The sequence below is a fragment of the Cydia splendana genome, chromosome 5 (genome assembly GCF_910591565.1).
Source record: "Cydia splendana chromosome 5, ilCydSple1.2, whole genome shotgun sequence".
Taxonomy (NCBI): domain Eukaryota; kingdom Metazoa; phylum Arthropoda; class Insecta; order Lepidoptera; family Tortricidae; genus Cydia; species Cydia splendana.
The window spans coordinates 16,748,054-16,773,463 of record NC_085964.1 but is presented as its reverse complement, the minus strand read 5'-3'; the positions used below and the strand labels follow the sequence as shown (position 1 = coordinate 16,773,463).

Below are 25,410 nucleotides of genomic sequence, written 5' to 3'. Positions count from 1 at the left end.
AAAAGGATCAACGTGGGATTAGTAAAATTAAACAATTACCAATTGTTACAGGCGAGGAAATAAAGACACTATTTTTCCATTTTGTTTCCACCCAGTTGTTCGTGGGACGGGGACGCAGAGGAGTACACCACTTTTCTGCGCTAGAGCATAAACGTATCACTTTCTGCGCACCTTTTAGAACAACAACGACCCACTTTCAGAGCATGAGATATGAAAACATTATTTTTGGTGTATTCCTTTTCGTTCCCGCCTTATGTTATCGAGGAAATACAATTCAACATAAGAAATCACCAATAATTTTATTTTAATAATTTACTTACATCATTTTCGTTGAAAAAAAATTAATACGGGATTAGTAAAATTGAACAATTATCAATTGTTCCAAGCGGGGAAATACAGACTATTTTTCCATTTTGTTTCCACCCAGTTGCTCGTGGGACGGGGACGCAGAGGAGTACACCACTTTTCTGCGCTAGAGCAGGAACGTATCACTTTCTGCGCACTTTTTAGAACAACAACGACCCACTTTCAGAGCATGAGATATGAAAAAACTATTTATCACGCAATGACTTTATTGTAAGTTTCCACTTTAACTACTTAACACCTACACTGTGAGCGATGGTTCATATAATTTAATTGATTTACATATACCTGCCTCACACGGCGACACAACTACAGGAGTAATATTTAGGTCAATCGGAATACATATATTTTCTGAAGAATTGCGCATCTTGGCCGCCCCTAATTATAACTAGGGACTGAAAATGTATTAAGTGACCTTAAATTAATAGATTATCGAACTTATAATAAGTACCTACGAGTTGTACTGCGGCTCTAAATCTCGAAGAGTCTAAGCGTTACATGTATATGCATAATTATCTATTGTATTAATTATAATATATTCTAGCCTTTCACTAACATATCTCCACCGTTTATTACAGAAAAGTGCACGGATTCGAGTCCGTAGCGGAACTCTACAAGTGGAGTTCATCGGCCTTCTACTTACATAATATTAAAGCCCCAATGGTGTTCGTCAACGCGCGCGACGACCCCATAGTACCTGAACCCCTGTTACCTCTCATCAGAGAATTTGCTAGTAAGTATTTCTAATGTACTAATTATTCTTGTGAACTAAATAATCATCCGGGATAGCCGCCTTCAGGAGCAGATATATTGTCAGGATCTCATAGTATACTAGGCACACCTTTTACCTACCATAATATAATCCAGACGGTCGATTCGTCATCGGTCCAGATTAGTCGTTTTTATCTCTTTTGGTCATTATCACATCATATAACGCGGCGGTCGGCAACAAGCGGCCCGCGAACCTCTCGCTTGCGGCCCGCGAGCCTCTCTAGCTATTTTGTACAGTCACCTGCAATAATATGTTACTCTTCGAAGGCCGCAAAAATATGTGACACGCTCTTATGTCTCTACAAATAAGATCGTGTCAGATATTTTTGCGGCCTTCGTTGTGTAACATATTATTGCAAACGAAAATGTCCGCTAAAGTCATAAATATTACCAATGTGCGGCCCGCGTCAACTTCGTTAACTACTATATGGCCCTTGGCTGCTAAAAGGTTGCCGACCGCTGATATAAAGTATAAGTGACTCAACGGTTAGGTACGTATTAGTCATCGAACAAACTAGGTATTCTAGGTATTTTGAGTCATCGATAAAGTGCCGAATATGCTAAACAAACGGATTTTTAAACAGTGACAGTGTCGAAATATAGCAATAACAAAGATTCAATTTATTTTGTTTTGACTATTAGTTTATTTTGATATTTAACCCCTTTCACCGATATAATAAAAATTGGACGAATTGACACCCGTCACCACTCTTTGCATCCGTTTACGTTTATGGGCTGTGTACTCTACACAATTGTTATTATTTCAAATTTCCTAAGCTGAATATCACTGAAGGGGTAATAAAATAACGCTTTATCCTATCCTACCAATAATACTAACTTAACCCTTGAAACGCCACGTTATTGAGTGCTGTGCGGCGCGATTTTGCCGGCCTAGCCAATAGGGAATGCAATAAGGGGTCATCCATTAATTACATCACACGTTTAGGGGGAGGGAGGGGGTCAAGAAAATGTGACATATTGTGACATGGGGGAGGGGGGAGACACAAACTTTGTGACGTCACTTTAACTTCATCAGTAACCGAAATTGTTTTTTAAATTATTTTATTCTCTGTACATTTAAATAACAAGTAATTAAAACGATAATCGTTTTTATTCTTTTAATTTTCTTTCCTAAGCAGTTTTGGGTTATAAAATTACTAATATTTATATCGTCAAAAATATTTTGATAAAATATTAATAATACTTAGGTACTTACTTAATTCGATTTGGCGATTTCGTAGAAAAAATGTGACGTCACACTAGGGGGGAGGGGTTTGCCAAATGTGACCAAATGTGACAAGGGGGGGGGAGGGGTCAAAAAACCTAGAAATTCGTGTGACGTAATTAATGGATGACCCCTAACCGGCCAAACTTCATAACCGGTTTCGGTTACGGTTATGCCCGAAAAATAACCGAATATCGGTTATAATCGGTTACGGTTATTTTAGACGAAAAATAATAAATTTACAATGAAGTAATTAAAAAAATACAAAAATCTTTGTTTTAGTACCTACAGTATTAGGGAACGTGAGTAAAAGTCTTCGTTTTTTAATAAAACACACCAAATACAGTAAAAGTAAAATATGACCTTGAACGTGATACAATATTCAATAAAAATATTTCATTAATAAGGGAAGTAAATTTGGTATATTTTTGTTATTAAAGTCCACGAATGACAAAAATTATAGTCACAGGCGTCACAGCCAAAAATGGCAGGATTTTGTAGTCATTTGATGATAAAAACATACAATTTAAGTCATAAATAAATAACCGAAAATAACCGTAACCGGTTATTCGAGTTTCCAATATTCGGTTATGAAATTTTGTCAAAATATTCGGTTATAACCGAATATTTCGGTTTCGGTTATAACCGATTTGCATTCCCTACTAGCCAATGTGACAATGGGGTTGGCAACTGTCAAAGGTTTGCCTAGATGGCGCCATCATAGCTTGCCCCTTTTTCTATGAAAATTGGCTTAAAGGACTGGCATCCAGGGTATTAAAAAAACAAAAATTTGACACAATTCTAGGGATTGACAGGGCAAGCTATGATGGCGCCATCTGCTAAAAACTTCCACCGGCCAACCCCATTGCTATCGCTATGACAACGAAACGCTTTGTGTTTCTCTATCGCTCTTCCATATTAGTGCAACAGTGACAGTTGCGTTTCGAATGCTACGGAGCGTAGGTAAGCGATTGGTATGTCGGCTACTCGGCTTGAACTGTAGCCACGCGCGTCATGTCTTTGGCGATGGCGGTCAAAGGATTAAGAACAATAAGTAACAAAAACCTTATTTTCCCCAGGTTCCCAGGACAAAACAATGTTCCTAGAGCTTGCCCACGGCGGGCACCTGGGCTTCTACGAGGGCGGACTGATATACGCCAACCCCGTCACGTGGCTCGACCGCGCGCTGGTCGGGCTCGCCGGCGGCCTGCTCATGGCGCACAACAAGTGCTCCTCCAAGGAATCCATCCCCGATAACATCTCTGACGATGAACCTGACCTCATAAAGTCAGCTACCATCGTCTATAGGGACCCTTTGGATAAAACACCCGTGAAATCATAGAATACAATTATTCCAAGACAATTTGGCTCGTAGCCAAGCTCAGGTTTTCGATGTGTTACGTCACGCCAACTATCAATTGTTTTAGGCGTGCGAGTGAGAAGCTTTTTGAAGGTATTTACTGTCTAAAGATAGGTTAGGATAAGTTGCCATGGACCAAGTAAACAGAAGCGTGATATTATATCAGCATTCAGTAGCTTTAGCGAGCCTAAAATTGGCGAATGTTTTATGTCGAGAATAACTAGAACAGTATGTATATTTCTTTTTTTCGGAACCGTTTAGAAATGAGATAAGATGCCTATAAGAAATCTACAGTCACTAACTCACTATAAGAGAAGATTATTATTATCTCACTGAAGGCTGTAGTCACTACAAACTACGAGACCCATATATAAAAATAAAATTCTAAGATATTCTGTACCATTTACGTATACGAAGTTACTGTTTACTTGGTCCATGGAATTTTGTACGCTAGGTCCGTGCAATATGTACAGGGATGAAACCTGACATTAGGGTAGTTCTACCAGGGTTTCAAACCACTCTCAGTTCCTAGTCGAATGACCTGTTGTTTCGGATTACCATTTTTTTAGAGTCCAGACTTTTTACGAAAACAAGTGAAAACGGTAATCGTAACCTACAGGATATGGTTAATAATGCGACCAGGAAACTAAAAGCGGTTGAAACCCGGGCAGAAGTACGTGATAGGTAACCAAATAACCACATAGAAATTACTAAAATAAACGAGTCGAATGAAATTGTGAGTGTGATAAACGTGTACCAGTTATCGTCAAAGTATTGATAAATTCCATGTAATGGCATTTTGCTGAATAATCTCAAATAACCCATTCCATACAAATCGAACTGCAGCGGTTAGCTTGGTTTTCAATATTGTGATATTTTATATATAGATGTAGTCAAGGAAATTTGCAAGTATATTATTAGTGGAGGAATAATGATGCGATTTTTTATACATAGATATACTTTCAAATACAATGTGGTGTGCAATGCAATGAATTATATTTATGTTGAGTGTTAGTCTTTTATAAACGTTTTAACAAAATTAATATGCACAACTTTATTTGCGCTAGGTACTTACAAATGAGATTTTTTAGAGCTTATTTCTAGCGATGAGTTTAATTTTCCGAGTAGGTTTAGGAATTGACACTTATCAAATGGCTGGAAATTAATACTGAGTTAATATTATTTCTTATTGTCACCCAACTCAAAATAATTATGTATAATGATTTAACTATGCACATAGTAATAGTAATGTATTTAAAGCACAAATACTACAACGCAGTTTGCAGAAAATAAAGAGTTAATATCGTTCACAACTCCCGCGTTGATTGCAAATGTAAAATATACTCGTATTAACAGTAAATAGAATCAATAACCTGTAAAAAAAAAACTGGAAATGTAAACTAAATTAGCATCCAGTATAGCAGGGGCAGATTCTATGTCAGGATGGCCCAGATGTGTAATTTTCTTGTGAGGTCAAGTCAAATAAAACGTCTCAAAAATGGCCTATGATGTAAAATTTAATTAAACCAATTTTGAATCCGGCCTTGAATAAAAAAATCAATTGGGGTAGTAGAATATGTGTTCATATTTGCAGTGTAATTTTACATACCTATATAGGTTATTATTTTATAGCTGGATGTGTTTCGAGTGTGTAAGAAGGGTGAAATCACATTTCCACATTCTATTTTATTAATGATAACAGTGAGACTGTTACCATTAATAAAATCTATAAGTAATTAGTGTTAATCAGTTAATGTGGATTCTGATCGATGTTTTTTTTATGTTCAATTGTTCATGTCATAAGAATCACTTCAATTACGAAAATGAGTTAACTAAAACTGCCCCTTTTGACCGCCACGACTGTTTTAAGTATATAACACGCAATAGTAAACTTTATTAGAATGTACTAAGGTTCATTTTGTACTAGCCTTTGTCGGTTATGGCAGACTGTGGCGGTCACAGGGTTAAAAATGTTGCATAAATGCCTGCTCATTTTAGCGCTTTCCCGATTCCTTCCCAAAGGAGCCAGGGCTTCGTTACCAAATAGTGGAATAAATGCTTTCAAGTTTTGCGACCGTTGATTAGACATGTTGTGATCCCAAACATCTGATCTCAGAAACCAAGAGTCAAGTGAGTTATGGTACTTAGAGAGCCCACACTAGCGTCGTTTGAGCGTGGACGTCTAGTCAGCGCTATGGAAAATGGCAGCTGCGGCGTCAACGTTGCGTCGAGCAGCAGCAATAGATTTGAGTAGACACCGACGCTCTGGAGACGCTAGTGTGGGGTGGCCTTTATGGTATGTGTGACACATCTAACATGTTAGGAAAAACCAACCTTAGAATGGCTAGTTTATGTATGACACTTGGGTTATATAAAGTACAATTAGGAGCTGTGTTATGATTATGACGTATGGTTTTCTAACGTTCAGGCCAAGGGTGTAATATGATTATAATAACTGCAAATGAACTTTATCGTATTACACATTGTCATTATGATTAATTGTGTAGGCTTACAGCTTTAGAAAATTATAGTTATAAAATAAACAAACAATAATGTATGTAGGTGATATTATTTCTTTTTTCAATAAATATGAGTGTCTTAAATGATTGAAAATCAATAAATTGTTCGTATGGAAAAGCTTCTGCTGGTGCTTTTATAAAACAATATGCTGTTTATAGAAATATGTAGGTATATATTTTGTAATGTTTATGCGTTGTTACCGTTTTAATTAATAATATCAACAAAAGGATTCATTGCTTTTAATTTTTCCTACTTACGTAGAGGATCTACTAGGGCCGATTTTTTCGTCTGAACAACTGCTCATTTCGAACCAACGACTAACATACATGTATCAGATTTATCGGTTAAAGTTTAACCGTTTAACCTTTTCGCCGCCATTGACTTAATATAAAGTCAGTAGGTACATTTCGTGTCTCACACGCCACGACTTCATATCAAGTCGTGGTTTTGGTCAGGTTTGTTTACATGCAATTTTCGACATGGCGTTGATGACACTTTATTACTTCATTGACGTGGCGGCGAAAAGGTTAAAAGGCCAGATGCACCCTATTGAATTTAGTAACTGATGACCGGGACGCAGCAATATATCGAAATGGGATGGAGATATCTTTCACCGTCTCTCACGTATTGCGGCGTCAGATACAAAATATAGTGTCAGAAATTATGCAAAATTGAACCGTATCACTAATTGAAACAAAGTTCAAAATCGGATGGGAAATATAATCACTCTGCCTTATAAAGGCTAAACCTAACACTGCACCGACTTGGCAAGCGACAGAATGTAGAAGCACCACCATAAACGTCGAATTAGTACCTATGAACATAAATGACCGCCATAGTGTGACGTATTGTTTTTAAAATCGCCAAGCCTGGAGGTAATGTCGAGTTGTCGACACGGACAAATTGCTCATAATATGTATAGACGATCTTATTGTCTATACATTATGGGAGTGTGTTCATGATTTTAGAAGAACTTTGACCGTGTATCTAGTGTCCCTACTTAACCTTCAAGTAATTTAGTTTATTTTATTTTCTCGATCTCTAGTCGACGAATGTAGAAAATCCGAGAGCACAATAGTGTGTCGGAACATTCTGAACTTGACTGAAATTATCGGCCCTTGGAGACGTTACGTAGGTATACAAATATGTTATGTAAAATTGTTATTGAGCTAGTCTCCCTAGATTCATGAATTTTAAAGAGATAAGCCTCCAAAAAAGTCAAATGTATGGAGGATATGTATACCATGGTTCAATAGAAAATGGTGAACATGTAAACATTGTTTCTGCGTACTCACGTAGTTTTAAAGTTTCTAGTGTCATACTTGTTTACTATTTTGCCGTTTCTATTGATGCCATTATAGGTAGGTGATGATGTCGCTAGTGTCGCTACTTAGCACCAATAAAGATGTGTCGTTTTCGGATGAAAGATACTACTTTATTAGTTGTTATAAAGGCACCCAGGACAATTAAAAATCGACAGCCAATATGGACAGTCAACATAGTGGCACCTTTTACTCGAAAATGACACAAAATATATTTGCCTTATGTGACTTATTTATTTATATGGTGTAAGGAGACAAGGTACAGTCAGCACCAAAAGTTACTTAGCGGGCTAGGTGTTAAAAAATGTCATAATGAACTGAACACAACTTTAATGTTTAGAGAATAAAAATGTGTGTAGGTCATTTTAAACACCTCACCCGCTTAGCAACATCTGCTGCTGAATGTACAAGTTAGGTATATCTACTTGTGAATTTATTGGAATAGGCAACTTGTTAAGAATAAAAACCGTTCAAATAACGATTTTAATGTCTACGCTAGAAGGTTTAATTTGTAATAGCAAGGTAGCCCCGAGACAAAAAAGTACAATAACAATAGGAAATAAATAACAGTCAGATAATTTCATACCTAATATTGTACACTTTATTTTTATGTATGAGAGCCATCTCTTGTTGAAGAAAAATTTGAGAATTTTAATAATTATGACATGCACAATAATTGTTTAGATTTTGCCTTCTACGTTGTAATTGATGGAGCTTACTGTGTTCAGACACGAAAGTGGTTTGTAACAAATGTTTATTTATTTGTGTGTTTTGAATGTGAATATTACAACAGTATTGAACTCGTGACTTTTATTTATTGGTTTACCCTGACATGACCGGATTGCTGTGACCAGCCATTCAATCAATGGAGCGCAGTAGAGTTAGTAGACCAAGATAACCCTGCAACGATTTTGATAGCACAGACTGCAAGTGTTATTTATACGTCATCATTTTAATCAAAATCGCTGCAGGCTTATTTTGGTCGAACTCTAGCAACCTATATGTTTTCCCACGAGATCGATTTATGAAACCGGGTTAGTAAGATTATAAAGGTGAGTTTGTAGGTTTGACCCCTTATGGTGCTGATGTAATACTTGAATTACTCCTATAAGGGGTCGCAAGGGTTGGATTCAATGACAGACAACAGTTTTGATAAATAAGTATATTTCTAGGTCAATAATATCAAAACTTTAAGAGACGGTATCCTCCTAAAAAGTTACATCTAGATAATACTTCTAACTTAAAATATTTTGTAAATGGAATATTATAATTTAATTACGTCATCTGCTTGTTTTTTTTAAAGGTGTCCCGAAAAAAGAAACATTTAATTGAGCAAACAATAAATGAGATCAAGCTAAATCATGGATGGATTTTTAGTTTCTAGATAAGTAGGTATCGAGTAAGGTTTAGTATTTATTTTATGAAGTACCTAATTTTCAAATATACATCTTGATCCACCCTACGACATAGAAGGTCTTAAACCTTGAATCCTCGCAATCAAATAAGGAACATTTAATACTTGAAATAGCGATAAATGACGACACAATTTCATTATCCAAGTCGTATTTTACTGTCTGAACTGCTTTTATCAATCTAGTCTCAATTTTAAAGAGGTTACCAGTTAGGTATCTACAGCACAATTAAATACTCATATTACCAACTACAAAGGGGTAACTGATAATGTTTTATCAATATTCCAAATACAAATATCACAACATTTCCCTAACTTAAAACTTAACTCTCTTTACAGATACACCTAAGCATAATACATCAAATATTTTGAGATAAATACACACTCAGTTTTTAATATAAAAATTGATCGAGGTACAGTGCCAGATCTATAAAAAAGAATCAAGGTCTTTATTTCTACTATAGAATAGAGAGCAATTTATTGTTACTATTTTGAGTATCTAGACAATACCTAAATTATAAAAATAGCATGGACACTAAAGTATGGCCGCTGGGAGAGTAAATGCGTAACATTCACCAATAATAATAAAAGTGACACTTTGACATTACAAAACTTTGAGAAGGAATTATTGTAATAGATATATCCTTAACATAATTTAAGTATTTTATATTATCCACTGAAAAAAATATTTTCATATAAACCTTCCTAACTAGATTTAATCAAACTGATATTTTACAGTCTTTTTACACATCTGTTTTAGATCTGAGTATTTTCAGAATAAATTAAAGCTTTTTTTTTACAAAATAGTTATGTATAAATAAAATTATGTAAATGCAATTAAATCATCACTTAAGGTATCATATAGTCAGCATATAGACGTAGGGTCACCTTCCATTGTGCACGCTACATTATCTAATTTATGAGCTAAGTGCATTTTGTTACAAAGTGGATCCATTTCTAGTCCTAATATAATTTGTTCTCTATATTTACTGACATAAATGTATAACTCTTTCAAGGCCGAGAGCGTATCAAACTCGTTTAATTGTTGCACTGAAAGCTGTTGCATAGAGGTGCTGAGTTCCTGATCTGTTACTTGAGGTAATTGGGAAACTGCCTGATAAAATTGTATCACCATATCTCTGTACGTGGGAAGGTCTTTAGCAAATAACAGTTTATTTGACGGAGAATCTTTGCAAAGTCGGTGCTCTGTCAACGAGCAGGCATCCATAAACGTCTGGGCTATAACAGACAAGGACGAGTCTACGGTAGCCGTTTTGTTTATATCGAATATGAAATCGGGATTCTTGATAAGATTAACCCAAAATCGGAGCGGCAAACTGTTCGATTTCCAAGCATGAACAACCTCGGGGTTCATGATGCCATGAGTCCTGGCTGCCTCATCAAACAGATCGAAAAGCCACTTGACTGCCGGCGGCAACACTTCGTTGACTGTTAAGATAGTACTGAAGAAATCGTCGACAAACTTATGGACGGTTCCTTTCGTCGACAAAAGCCTCGTCAAAAAGATCTCTGGTATAGCCTTGTGACTGTGTTCGGATGTTTTGTTAATTATATTATGGTATTCAATAGGTCGCACCAAGTGGTAGAAATGTACATTGTGATCTAGGTCATTGTTGTCGACTCTAATGTGGGAGTTAGTACAGTAAATACCGGTGCAATTTTTGCACGGAATTTTATACGGGGTGTTAAAACTGTCGTTTTGTCGTGATATTAAGGACATTATCGCGGATTCCTTAACACCGTAATGAGCCAATGTGTTAAGCTTACGCCAACTGTTGACTGTTTTCGTTGTGACATCTTCGTCTTGGAGAGTCACGTGTCCTCCTCTCCCATGTCGCCATTCGAGATCAACTTCGTGGACGGACGGTCGCATTGAAAACGGGGTATTTTTAAACAACGCGTCAAGTATTTTTGCTTTCACTTGCGAAATGCTATCGCAATCTAAAACCTTGCACTGGACCTTTTCGTCGAAATCATCCTGAACAATATGCAGCGTCACGATTTGGTAATCAATCTGTTCTTTCAAAAGTTTTTCCTCTGATAAAGAATAGCGAGCCTCGTGCGTAATGGCATCAACCACACCCTTTTCGATTTGATGTTTTATTGCTTTAAACAACAAGAAAAGTGACGAACCGGCATAATCCTTGAGGTAATAATACATACACAATGCCATCCAATTTGTAAGCATTTTTTCGACAACACTTTCCGTCCTCCTGAGCATTAGTTGGGGGTGTTTATTACAGACGGATTTGTCAATAAGACGCAGAAGAAGCGACTTCAGTATGTCGGTAGCATATTCCATCTTTCCCATTAAAATTATCATTAATAAGGAAGCCACATTAACTTTATCCCGAATGTTAAATGATTTTTGTGCTTCCAAAGTGTCTATAAATGACAGAAGGAAACATTTATTATTCAAAAGCTGTTCAAATTGAATCATAGCTGCGTCATAATTAGTACGCGGTGTATTAATAAATTGACGTTGAACGTTCAAAATTGGGTGATCCGAAACGCCTGGGAAAAATACTTTCATTACATAATTTACATGATCCAATGTTGGGATACCTGAATGTTCCAAATCAGCTGCCAAGTCTGACATATCGGTCTGTAATTCTGCAAAAGCCAACTTGCACTCTAGTCTTACGTTACTTTCTAATGTATCCATCTGTATTTGAATTCGCTTATATTCTCTTTCAGCTTTAGTACTTCTACGTCGATACATAACCAAGACGATCATGAAAATAAGCACTAAAAAGAACGTGCCGGCTGCAATGCCTGCTATTGCTTCGGGTGGAAAATTGTAATTACGTAGCAATTCGTAATGAAGATACCCAATCGGAAATCTTAAATTTTTCCCTATTTTTACTACAACCATGGGCAAATTTATGTCTGTGTTTTGCACGCCGTTTTCGTCTGTATTCATTGGTTGAATTTCCGGCGGGGTGCATAGAAGCTGTTGCATAGTGAGACTGGTAACATTACATGGTTGAGTACCTATAGTAACTACCACATCTGACTCATCACTTGCTCGTATTAGATTCTCTCCTTCTATGACAAGAGGGTCTCCTTTATACGATTTTATTTTATTCGGAAAATGATAAACGTGAGGATCTTCCACGAAAATCATATGAGTTCGCGGAGGGTTGAAATATTTCTCTAAATCGTGCATTGTTTCCACATAGTCCATAACAAAACCAACTTTCATAGCTATCTGAGGTGTACTTGTTTGAGATGCAGTTGCCTGTAAAATCTCGTTATACTTTTTGTTGATTGCAGGGCTGGGGCACTCCATTTGATTGGAATTCAGTACAACACAAGCGGTGTAGTTAACCGGCTCTAACTCTTTAGCATGATAGAGTTTCATTAGTGGTTTTTGGATAGTGTTCAAATTAGTACCATGGACTGTTATCATTCTTCCTCCTGACACGAAGCTTTTTAAAGGTTTAATCTCCATTATGGTTGGGTCTGCTGTATAATTATACAGGTCGCCCATTAGCGTTCGATTAGCATTGTCGATAGCAACGGTGATCGTATGAATCACGCGCGGCATATTGGCCTTCGGAGTTATGCAAATAAGCCTGCTATTGGATGTTTGGGTTTTATTTACGGAGCAGGGCAGTTCATCTAGGTATGCAGAAATGGCTGATCCGATGTTTAAATGCTGCCCTCCAATCGCTAGTTGCGTTCCGCCAGAAACAGGTCCGAGAGCAGGATATATACCTTGCAATTTAATGTTTTTGTAACTAAACAAAACTGAGGACTCAGTGTAACCAGCGTCATTTTCAACAATCACTGGCGCCACTGAAGAACCGTTAGATGGTCCAGTGCGACATGTGATGCTAACCGACACCTCGAAATCGACTATTTCGCACGGCACTTCGCCAATGCGTATCTTTCCGGTTACTTCTTCAACTCGTAAACCGAGATTGCTGCCTTCTATAGTTACTATGGTTCCACCTTCTACAGGACCACTCAGAGGTTTGATCATATCTATTCTGGGTTTGGGACATTCAGTGACTGGGTTATCAAGACAAGATTCACTATAAGAACAGGAATTTCCACACCATGTGCACTGATAAACGGAGTTACGAGTTATGCACAAGGAACAATCTGCATGCTCCCTGTGTGAACCAAGAATTTCACACTTGTACAAAGTGATATTTATGGTGTCTATGTAATGTTTGTGATTCCATACCACTTTTACGCTAACATTATATTCTCCAACATATTCTTCATAGGAATATGTTGTTTTGTCACAAACTATAAAATGATTAGATTCAACTCTAGCAGGCACAATCATGTTAGCTTGCTCAATGCTAACAATGCATTGGAAACCAGTGTGGCCAGGCTGCAAATGGGGTAAGTTTTCAACCTCAAGTTCTAGCTCCTTAGGCACATTATTGGGCAGTAGAATTTGGTGCTTGTGCTGTCTAATTCGAGGACAATGTCCAATACCATGGTTAAGTAATTTAGTTGGGTTACTTTCTCCACTAATGATAGTCCTCTGGCAAACAGAGGTGTCATGTGTGCATCGGTTATCATAAATGCACCAATTGCATGCCCATTCACTCAGTATACAGGACTGACAAGTTGTATGCCTGGAGCAGTCGTAGAACGCAAAGTTTCTTGAGACAAAATCTTTATTTGTTTCTGATGAATGTACTGAGAGTGGCACATATGCGTGGTCCTGATTGGGCAATATTTTAGGCCTATGTTTGAGATCCGGGGTAGGGCATGCTAGGCCACTTGTTGTCACAGCAGCATCTATAGGAGGAGCATTGCCAAATACACATTTGTATGTATCACCAAAAGGTAGTTCAGGCAAAGTCCTAATGACAAGTTGCACTGTAGTTACCTCATTCATGGATATTTTGTCTGGCATAATTTGTTCAAAGTCAATGCACTGTTGACCTGTGTACCGGGATAGCCATCTGGGAGCACTCTGTGTACCTTTTTGGCACATGCTCTGCACAGTGCACCGTTTTTCTAAAGAACACCAGCCGCAATGAGGGTCATTGGATTCAAGACATGAAGAGCAGTCACTGTGTTCTGTACACTTCTCTGTAGGAATTTGGACTATTGTGTTTCTTGCTAATACATAGAGAGATCTTTGAAATGGTGATAAAGTAGTATCCGGCAGTATCCTTTGCCCAGGCAGGAGCTCATCACTAGCATATTGTATTGCCCTATCTGCATCTATTAGAACCTTTTTCAACTTTCCTTTGTTTGTCCCCAAAAAAGCTACAGTGTGTAACCCTGTCACTGACATAGTTACAGAGGTTACAAGAGTATCATTCCAGTAAATTACAGGTGAAGTTCTTATAGGATACAAACCACTTATCTTAAGCCCCACTTCACAAAAATTAAGTATGTTGCCCACAGATCCCACACTGGGACATTTTCCATCTGATATCATGCCTGATATGTATCCCATATTACGAGATTTAGTACTACCATTGAAACACATGTGAACATTCTCATTAAACTTAATTTCTATCTCTTGCAAGGAAAATACACAAATTGCTGACTTAGCTACAGGTTCATTAGTGATACTTTTAGATGGGCTAAAAGATGTGACCAGTATGGAGTCTCCGGGTTCAATGCCCAGCTGCGTGGCCAGGGTAGCCCCCGCCCTAGCGATTTTAGCATCTTGAACTAAATTGTAATTGACATCTTCAATCTTACCGTTGTTTTCTTCCCGAACATTACACTCCAGGGTAACCTCAGTGTAGCTGTTGTAGTTGTCATCATTAACGCAAGTCCGGGCCAGCCGCGACACGTATCCCAGCTCCTCGTTGCCCGCGAGATGGGAATGTTTTTGAATTATCAGAAAATAAGCATAATCACTAGCATTAAAACCATACACATATTGCACCAAAAAATTGTCCCTATACTTGACATCTATTTGAATGGAGCTTTGCTTGGAGAATGTAGACTGGGCGAGGCGGAGAGTTATGAGATCGCGGCTGGATATGGCTGGGACATCGTGTCTGTAGTCGCCGATGTTGGTGAATGTCGTGCCGACGTAGAGGACGTTGGATCGGTCCCAAGACATGTACCGCTCGGGCCCGATGAAGGCGTAAGTGGAGGCTTCAGCATCGTTAGCAGCTACGCTCTCAGCAAGAAACTCGGGCTCCGCGGAAATGTCACCCAGCTTGTATTTGTAACACGAACCTTGCGCAACGGAGCCACACGCAATTAGTAAGCGAGATTCTTGGTCGATCACTAATATTTTGTTCACATTGTCCACTAACGATGTTTTTATTTCTGAATCACAGCCGCTGGCATGGCACATAGGATTATCGGGTTTCGGCCCAGTCCGGATTACATGTATTGGTTTCAAATCGGATTTCAGCTGATGCAGCGCGTTTAAGGATCCCGCATACACTTGTCCACTAACTTTATCAATAGCGAGGTGATAGAATTGGAATGTCTCATTTTGTTGATTGGGGTATTGTGATATGAAGTCGTATCCGTATACTATTGTGCTGCAAAGCCAGAATATTATGACTAACACTGTCCTGAAAGCAGCCATGATTACATTCTATGCTGCTTTCCCATAAATATATTGCACTTTGTCACAAACACTACGATGTTTTCATTACATCTTCAACCCATTTTATTATCTTACAAAAATAATGTAAAAGCATCCATCGATGCCGATGACATGGAATAAACAATATATAGAATTTGGCATAAACAAGATAGCATAGTACAATGTTACCATACTATAATATTAAATATCATGCTAGGCTGACCATAAAGCTAAAGCCGTAACAGACTACCGCACCGCACGGCGACCTTGGTGCGCCGCAGGTTAAGTTGGCAGAATGCAATATTGTTACGTTTGCACGACGTTGCAGGCTGACGCAACTAGGAACAAAAAAAAGTTTTGTATGGAAAATAGTGACCTAACCATAGCCAATAAAGCAAAACAAAACGTCAGTGCTATTTAGCTGTCAAGTCAACTTAGTCAACTGTCAGCCATATTGCTTTGCTTGTCATGGCGCCTTGCATGTATTACTCGCGTATTTCTTGGAGTTTAATTTTCAAAATCCTTTACCATTTTTAAATACAATCAAATGTGATAAAAACATATAGTGACTTCATAGATTTTGTGTAAATGCCACCGAAAATCAGAGCCTTTAAATGCGAAATATGTGGCAATCTCTACACTCGCGATGTTCCCGAAAAAAGGAAATTCATGGCGAAATTCCCGTTGGATGAAGACCGGTAAGTATTGCTTTAGATACTTTTAGCTTTATTTTGGTGTAAACACACCAAAACACATCGAAAATTTGATATTTCATATCCTTTTCATTGTCAACTAGGGATGTACTACAAGTATCGATAACTTCAGCTTTGTTTGTTTATCAATGTAAATAATATAGTAAGATGAGTGAAATTTCCTGTTAGAATTTGACCAAGAAAAGTCTGCAGCGACTTTGATAGCCCACGCGGTGCAAGTGTTATTTCTACGTCATAATTTCAAAGACGTTTGACGTTTAAAATAAACACATGCACTGCGTGGGCAAGGTATCAAAATCGCTGCAGACTTTTCATGGTCTAGCTCTATCTTGCATGCGATATGACTATAATGAATTCTCCGAAAATTTTCCCAGATCTATATCTTCCTTACAGAAACAGAAACAGCCACATAACTTCCCATTTTACAAGCTTTTATTTGCCTTCACCTGTCCCGTAGTCTGTCAAATCTTCGAGCTGATCTGATGATGGAGACAGGAGGTGGCCATAGGAACTATGTGATGAAACAACGCAACCTAATTGTGTTAGGGGTTTTTAGAATTGTCTCGATGAGTATTAGTTGTCTGTCGTAAGAAAAGTACAGTCAGCGATAAAAGCTTGTACCAAAAATGAAATTTTTGCCAAAAACTTATTTAGAATCTTCCTTTCACGCTACATTTTGCTTGCAAACTGTAATTATATAACACATTTAAATGTTTTCAGGTGCAAGCAGTGGGTCAAATTAATTGGGAACAAAGACCTGGTATATCTTCCCATAGAAAAGTTACATGAATTAAAATTTGTATGCGCAGACCATTTCGAAAAAAAGCTTTTAATAAAAAAAACAATCAACTTAAAACGATGAAATCCTGATGAAATGCTGCTTAATTTTCCTTGTCATGTTTATTCGAAAAGGAACATTCCTACGAATCTCGACCCTCTGGCGATCGGTGACAATGAAGTTTATTCACTACCCCAAGTAGAAGCCATCGCTGGGCCTAGTAACTCGGGTAAGTTTTAAAACTTTATTTGACAGTTATACCTACCTCTTTTAGATGAGATGAGTGATTTTAATTATATTTTTACACTAATTTTTACAGAATCATTCATGTCTGGACAGCAGCTGCCATCTCAAGCCATACCATTAAAAAAGCTTGAAGCTATTCCAATCGCTGATGAAACTCTGCTGAATTTTTCCAATAATGCTTATTCAACATTGTTGATAAAAGGAATGACAATGAAGTTTCACTACCTCAAGTAGAAGCTATCGCTGGGCCTAGTAACTCGGGTAATTTTTAAACCTTTATTTGACAGTTATAACTTATACCTCTTTTGGATGAGTAAAGGATTTTTATTATATTTTTACACTTTTAATATTTACAGATTCATTCATGCCTGGACAGCAGCTGCCATCTCAAGCCATGCCATTACAAAAGCTTGAAGCTATTCCAATCACTGATGAAACTCAGCTGATTTTTTCCAATAATGCTTATTCAAACATTGTTGATAAAAGGAATGACAATGAAGTTTCACTACCTCAAGTAGAAGCTATCGCTGGGCCTAGTAACTCGGGTAAGTTTTAGCTTGTATTTGACAGCTAAATCTCTTGAAACGTTTTCCATTAACATATATCTAAGGACGGGCCTTAGGGCACTATGAATGATGCTAGTGCTAGTTCAGCGGTGTGCCTCACGAATTATAGCCAATAGTGCAGTCTAACGCAACTAGTTGCAACCAATCGCGCGCGCTTGATGCGAACTCATCAACCAATCGCAGTTGGTTGATTGTTGACTGCACGATTGGCTCGAATTCGTGTCCGTGACACAGCTGTACTGGTGGCACATTCTTATTGCCCGTAAGGCCTATCCTACGTTTTCAGTAGAGTCTGGCTACTGAAATATTACACAAAGTTTTGGCGGGAAATTCATGTTCTTGTTAATAATTTCTAATTAATTAATTGTGTCTTCGTAAACTAAAAGAATCTTGTTTTATAGGTAACTGCATAAGCGCACGTGGAACAAGTTTAAATGTTTGAATAAATATACAGCTTTTGTTCGCGTGCGTGATGCCGTCACGGTTTCTGGTATGGGGCTGTCCATAAATTACGTCATCGATTTTTGACGATTTTGGACCCCCCCCCCCCCTATAATCATCCAAAAATCATGCATCAAATGACCCCATTTCCTCCTACTTCATGCTACCGTCATCCGATGTCCAGACCCCCCCCCCCCTAATTTGAAATGACGTAATTTATGAATAGCCCCTATATCATATGATAGTAGAGATTTTAAAACGTGTGTAGCGTGTGTACAGGGTAAGGCAAGTAGGGTCCCCTTTCCTAAGAAATCTCTCAACAGGGCTAAAGAGGTCCTGGGTTTAAGTACATGCAGACGTCTGTGGGCCGCTACCATCTCCCTCATTCAGCGGTGCGAGGTATTTCTTGCTTTTCATAGATGACTATTCTAGAAAGAAGTTTGTGTACTTTTTAACTAAAAAAGGTGAAGTATTTGATAGGTTCAAAGCTTTAGTGGAGAACCAGACAGGTAAAAAGATAAAATCGCTACGTAGCGACAATGGAGGAGAATTCACAAGTTCTGCTTTTCAGGCGTATCTCAAGAGCAATGGCATCGTGCATCAAACCACTGTTCCTGGCTCCGCTGCTCAGAACGGGGTCGCAGCAGAACGCGCGAACAGGACCGTGATGCAGGCTGCAAGATGCGGGCCTAAGCAACGAATTCTGGGCGGAGGCCGTTAACACGCGTCAAAAACCGCTGTCCTACGAAAGCTGTACTGGGGAGCACTCCCGAGGAAAAGTGGAGTGGGAAAAAGGTATCTCTAAGTCATTTACGTATCTTTGGTTCTGTGGCTTATGCGATGACTTTGATGCGTTCAAAATTAGATCCGAAAGGCAAAAAGTACATTTTTGTTGGGTATTGTCAGCATACAAAGGGTTATTATAATAGTGACGGAAATATAATAATGTGATATATTTTTAGAACCGGCTCTGAATGCCCTTTCATTTAATACCACACACGATTGGTTTCTGAACAAAAAAGTTTTTTTTTCCATACAAAAAAAGATGACGTCATAACTCTTCTACTTTTTTTTCTTTTGGTGCTACGGGTCAAATTGATTCAAATGGTCTAAAGATAAATCGTACCGATTTTCATACCTTTAACACCATTTGCAGCTAATTCCCGAATTTCAGGCTGTACCGCTAACACTATTAGTGAGTGGTAAATCATAAATCATTTATTTGTCGTGATAAACTTATTTTACATACAAAAGTAACAATGATAAGGTTAGACATAGGTACATAATTACATATTGTTTACCATGAAATGGGCTCGCCTCAGCATAATGCCGACCCGAGAGTCGGCGCTGGTCTTCCGGCGAGTCCATTTTTGTGGGCCACGATCACAGCTGTGGTACGTCTGATGATGCCAATTTGACATAAAATTCTCAGAGTACGAGCCATCGAACGAGTACGGTCATAATACATGATTCGTCTAGCTCAGGTGAATGTGATGATCCGGCCGATGCAACTTATATTCCAGAGGAGGAGAGTACGGATACTTCGGACAGTTCAACGGGTTCTCCACATTTTGGATTCCTAGCGGGCACGTCCAATCCAGATGCTCCACGGACTATACAAGAAGCACTGAGTGGTCCAGACGCTGACAATTGGAGGGAAGCAATGTCTTGTGAGTACAACTCATTATAAAAAAAAACATTTTATTTTTCTTCTCATTTTTTAAATACTTTTCGCGGAGGTACACCTACAAAAAAAATATGCATGAGTAGCCACTAATACCCACTACATACACATATAAAAATATTTGCATAAATCTTCGTAGTGCGTCATGTCAAAAAATAACCTCCGCGAAAAGTATAAAAAAAACGAGAAGAAAAATAAAATGTTTTTTTTTTATAATGAAGTATAAGGACATGATGCAGGTTAAACATATCCATTTTGTAGTCTATTTTATTGTTGTCAAATATAATTTTGTTTGGTTTATCTAACTTGAACAGTTTACAAAATATGACACTTTCAATGATACACTGATTATTTTACATTATCTTGAATAACTCGAAAACAAAAGAAGATCGAGGACTGATATTAAGCATAGAGTGTTCTTAGGACCTGCCAGTACACCACCTGAAAGAATGACCAAATCCGTTGTTGGGGGCACTTCTTGTTCGCTTAGCCTGCTAGACCCTTTGAAGCTTGTGGGTATGCTAGAAGTATCTTAGAATTATGATGATCGGTGAGCGAGCGAGTGAGTGAGTGAGTGTGTCAGTGTCGAAATTAAGGAACTTTGACGTACAATAATTCTTAAACTACAAGTTCAAATTGAATGTTTTTGAGATTATATGTAAAGCATGTTAAGCCCTATATGTCACTGAAAATTTAGGGTTCTAGCTTTAGCCAGCACAAAATTACAGGATGTCGAATACTCCCATGGAAACAGGACTTAATTTACCTAGGGGCAATCAAAGAGATGATACCTATGATTATAGAGGTCTTGTAGGTTCTCTTATGTATATTGCTATCTGTACCCGACAGACATCGCATACGCAGTTAGCTACTTGAGTCAATTTAATGAATCATTTACTTACAGAGACCCACTGGAAAGCAGCCAAAAGAGTCTTGCGCTACTTGAAAGGTACCTTGGATCTCCGTTTGACTTTTAAGAAAAGCAAGCAGCAGCTGGATATCACTGGATATGCGGATGCAGACTGGGGCAGTGACGACGTAGACCGCCGGTCGTACACGGGCTACGTCTTTAAAATAGGTGAGTCAGTAGTTACTTGGGAAAGTCGCAAGCAAAAAACAGTTAGCCTTAGCTCTACCGAAGCCGAATACTACTCTTTGTCAAATTCTTGCAAAGAGGGTTTGTTTATTAGTACATTTCTGAAAGAAATTATAAATAAAGAAATTGTACCGACAATTTTCAATGACAATTAGTCAGCGCTAAAATTGTGTAGAAGCTCTTTACATCATGCTAGGACCAAACATATCGATATACGGCATCATTTTATTAGAGAACTTGTAAATAGTAATAAGATTACTATTGAGTATCTGAATACTAATGATATGTTGGCAGATATACTGACAAAAGCGTTGTGTAAAGTTAAACACAGTAAGTTTGTGAGACAACTCACATTACTGTCATAGGTAAATGCATATAACTATGTATTATATGTAATAATTGTGTTCTTAATATAATTACCATCATGGTTATTTGTTGGTTTAGTCAAACATGATAGTGATTACATGAAATTAAAAGACTCGTTTATTTTATAAACATTTATTGAATTACAATTCATAATGTGGATAACTGAACTTTGTTGATACGGTGTAGCGAAAGTTCAGTGCATATGTTTTTGTTAATTTACTTTTTTATTTATTAGAAGTGTCGGTCACTACTTAAGTTTTTTGTTTGTGTGTTTAAACAAGATTGCTTTGGTTTAAGGGCCAGTGTTGGAAAGTGTCTTCGTAAACTAAAAGCATCTTGTTTTATAGGTTACTGCATAAACGCACGTGGAACAAGTCACAGAGTAAATAATAGTACTAGGTACAGAAGACTCACTCTCTAACAAAACGCGTCTGTTACGATCAGCACAGATATGGCCGCTAGGTGGCGATGGCGACAGCGCCACGCGCGGCTTATGGCTTTCCCCAAAATTGGGGCGGAACGGATGCACTTTTAACTACCTGTAGCAAAGCGACGAAATCGCGAAGTGAGCCACGTCTGAACAAGTTTAAATGTTTGAATAAATATACAGCTTTTGTTTGCGTGCGTGATGCCGTCACATTCGTTTCGACCTTTCTGCTGAACAGCCTAAATTTGTAATAAGTGCTTATTCCTCGACAATATACATCTTCATATGGACTTATCATAGTTTCCTTTACGCCCAGGTTTAAAAATTCAAAAGATCTTGGGCTGGTCACACTTTGTGTAGTAAGAATTAGTTTTGATACTAGAAAATATTTTTGATTTTCTGTGCACACATAAGGTACCTAAGGAAATAAATTAAATATACGTTGACGTGTACTCAAAGTCAGCGCACATAATTTCTACCACTATGTAAAGTACAGTCAACGACAAACAGACATGTTTACGATCCAATGTTTTGATTTTATTGATATTTTCCAGAACTTCTAGTTTATCCGTTTCTTTACACACTTATCCTGTTTATGAGATTATGGTATTAATAAATTCACATACTTAATCAAAGTTATAGGCAAATGTTAGAACTAGCACTTAAAGTATCAAAATATATAGAGCACCAACCTACTACATTTTTTACGCTTGTAAACATTGCAGTTTTTCGTTATACAACGCTTCACGTCGACTTCGCACATCATCGTAATTGTTTACGAGCTTAAATAGTAGTTTGCGGACCTCACTCGGTATAGTAATTATTAATATTATTTAAAATAAACCCCTTATAAACCGCAAACAATTTGAATGAATGACATAAATTGACAACTGACTTTTAGCTTTTTTTTTAAATGATAGACAATTGGTGATACAACAAAGAAATATCTGTCAACAATATTTGGCTGGCCAGACTCTATTTAGATTATAATTATATGCTTTGAATATTTACAGAATCATATATGCTCGAGCAACAGCTGTCAGGTCAAAGATTAAGTCACAAATAAATATCCCAATCACGTAAAAGGAAACGGTGACACAGTTCAGGTAAATAGAGTTAATAATGTTAATATACTTGGTCAAGCAAATCTTATCAGTAGAAAAAGGCGGAAACACAAATTTTCTATGGGCCGATAACCCTTCGCGCCTACATTTTTAAATTTGCCGCCCTTTTCTACTGACAATATTTGCTTGACCATCTATATATGATGCACCAGTCACCTGCAATAATTTACAGGGTGAATATAATAGGTCCTACTCAGCAACATTTAATATGGGACCAACCCCGAAATAGCGCAATATAATTGACGCTCCCATACAAAATATCAACAAAATGTTAAATTGGTATTTTCGTGTAAGCAATACATGTAGACAGCAAGACCTGCCGTAGTCGAGTAAAAATATTAAAATGATATAGGTAGACCCTTATTGGCCCATGGCCTGGCACTAGAAATATTAGAAAAATGTAAAGTTACATACCAGTACAGTGAGCTGCGAAAATGCATGGAGAAATTATGAATGAAGTCATTGATAAAGTCGCCATACACTTTTACGGATACAGTACTTCTTAATAATTATCAACATTTTACAGTACATTATGGCCCTTTAAACTTTCGACATAACTATGAACGTGTTGTGCCAATTACTGCACTAATGATTTTTTAATTTACAGACCCACCTACATCAAGACAGTCGCATTTACTGGATCATGATTATTGTAAAAAAAACAAGAGCAGCTTCCAATCACCTAAAAGAAAAAAGTTATCTGCTGCAGGTAAACTCTGCTTGTGTTTCTGTTTTCTTTTGCGTTGTTTCCTTTTATTGAGGTGTGTAATATAGTATTTGTATTGTATTGTCAAGTTTGAGTCCTGATGATGAGATCCATCAGGAATCGAATGGACTCCTTAAATATTACAGGCATATATAGGTATTGTGATTTTAGTTTCACTTCAACAAATCAAGCATAATATATAATATGTTTAAAAAAACCGGCCAAGTGCGAGTCGGACTCGCGTTTCTAGGGTTCCGTACATAAGTCCGACTCACGCTTGACTGCACATTTCTAATAGGTTTTCCTGCCATCTGTAGGTAAAGAACTGTTTTGTGTATTTTTTTCAAAATTTTAGACCCAGTTTCGGAGATAAAGGGGAGGGGAATGGTGATTTTATGGCTATTTTCTTAAATAGCTTCGAACCTATGTATTTTAAAATTATAAAAAAAAAACATGTCCCTCTTTGGGTCACTAATTTACATATGTGTACCAAATTTCAAATTGGTCCAGTAGTTTCCGAGAAAATAGGCTGTGACAGACGGACAGACAGACAGACGCACGAGTGATCCTAAAAAACGGAACTTTTTCCTTTTGAGGTACGGAACCCTAAAACGTGGCATTTGATGACGTGGAACTGCTGATGATGATCAGATTGAAATTCTTCAACGACGCCTAGTTCACGTTAGGTTTTTAGCAAACATCTTAGAGATGGTAACTCCTTATTACCAAATGTAATAAAATATTTTATTCATAATTACAGAGCCATCTACATCGAGACAGTCGCATTTACTAGACCATGATTATTCTAAAAAAAAGAAGAGCATCCTCCAATCACCTAAAAGAAGAAAGTTATCTGCCAAAGGTAAACAGCACTGTGTATTTACATAAAGATTTCAGAATCAGAAGGATCCTTCCCTTGTTTTTCAGGGTTCCGCACCCAAAGGGTAAAAACGGAACCCTATTACTAAGACTCCTCTGTCCTTCTGGCATCAGACTATATCTCATGAACCGTGATAGCTAGACAGTTGAAATGTTCACAGATGATGTATAATTTCTGTTTAGCTGGTTTGTTAGTGCACGACACCTTGCATTTTGAGACTATGCGTTGAAACTTGGCACAGTTGATTCTTAGCTGGTATTGAGCAGATACAGACCGGGAGCCGTCGAGAGAAAGAGAATTTTCGCAGATGATGTATTTCTGTTGCTGCTATAACAACAAATACTAATTAAAAATAAGTTCAAAAACTAAAACCCGACTACTACTGCTAATCGCGCTGTAAAAAGTATGAAATGAAGAAGAAACCTTTTTCAGACGAGTTCCTAGTTACTATAATAAACATCTCTCCGAAATAGATTGCTTTCAAAATTCGATGTCTAGATTGTCTAGTCTAAAAACCATAGTTAAACGTAAGTTGTTTTAGTACCTAAGTACTGATAGCAGTTTTTTCTATCTGATATTAATATGCAGTAGTTATAATTGTACTTATACAGTTAACATAATTTATAATTTATGAACCTCCAGGTCTTTTTTTTATTGTATCTTTTGTTGCAGTACATCTTTTGTATTGTATTTTTGATATGTTTATATGACTGTTTGGTTTTCTAAAAAAATAAAAATAAAAGATAGAATTCTTATCTAAAAATATAATACAGGAAATATAGGACTATAGCCCAGCAAGCCCTCTCGATGAGAGGAGGCCTGTGCCCAGCAGTGGGACGCTTATAGGCTGATTTT

At 37.5% G+C, this 25,410-nt stretch overlaps 2 protein-coding genes and 1 long non-coding RNA gene across 3 annotated transcripts in view; 2 read left to right on the top strand and 1 right to left on the bottom strand.

Moving 5' to 3' along the window:
* LOC134790952 (abhydrolase domain-containing protein 2) overlaps positions 1-8,361 on the top strand; it is a 48,187-nt gene extending 39,826 nt beyond the window's left edge. The window contains exons 6-7 of the mRNA XM_063761975.1: positions 942-1,096; positions 3,439-8,361. Of these exons, the coding sequence (XP_063618045.1) occupies positions 942-1,096; positions 3,439-3,701 (418 nt within the window). The 3' untranslated portion in view covers positions 3,702-8,361. The remainder of the gene's footprint in view (positions 1-941; positions 1,097-3,438) is intronic.
* A 347-nt stretch (positions 8,362-8,708) lies between these two features.
* LOC134790849 (plexin-B) lies at positions 8,709-15,692 on the bottom strand. The gene has a single exon (XM_063761819.1). It carries the CDS (start codon positions 15,526-15,528, stop codon positions 9,838-9,840), a length of 5,691 nt encoding a protein of 1,896 aa, XP_063617889.1. The 5' UTR covers positions 15,529-15,692; the 3' UTR covers positions 8,709-9,837.
* A 4,069-nt stretch (positions 15,693-19,761) lies between these two features.
* Positions 19,762-23,678, top strand: LOC134791038 (uncharacterized). Its single transcript, XR_010144236.1, has 4 exons — positions 19,762-19,942; positions 20,861-21,034; positions 22,859-22,951; positions 23,577-23,678. It is a non-coding gene; the product is annotated as an uncharacterized LOC134791038 (long non-coding RNA).
* Positions 23,679-25,410: the final 1,732 nt, after the last annotated feature.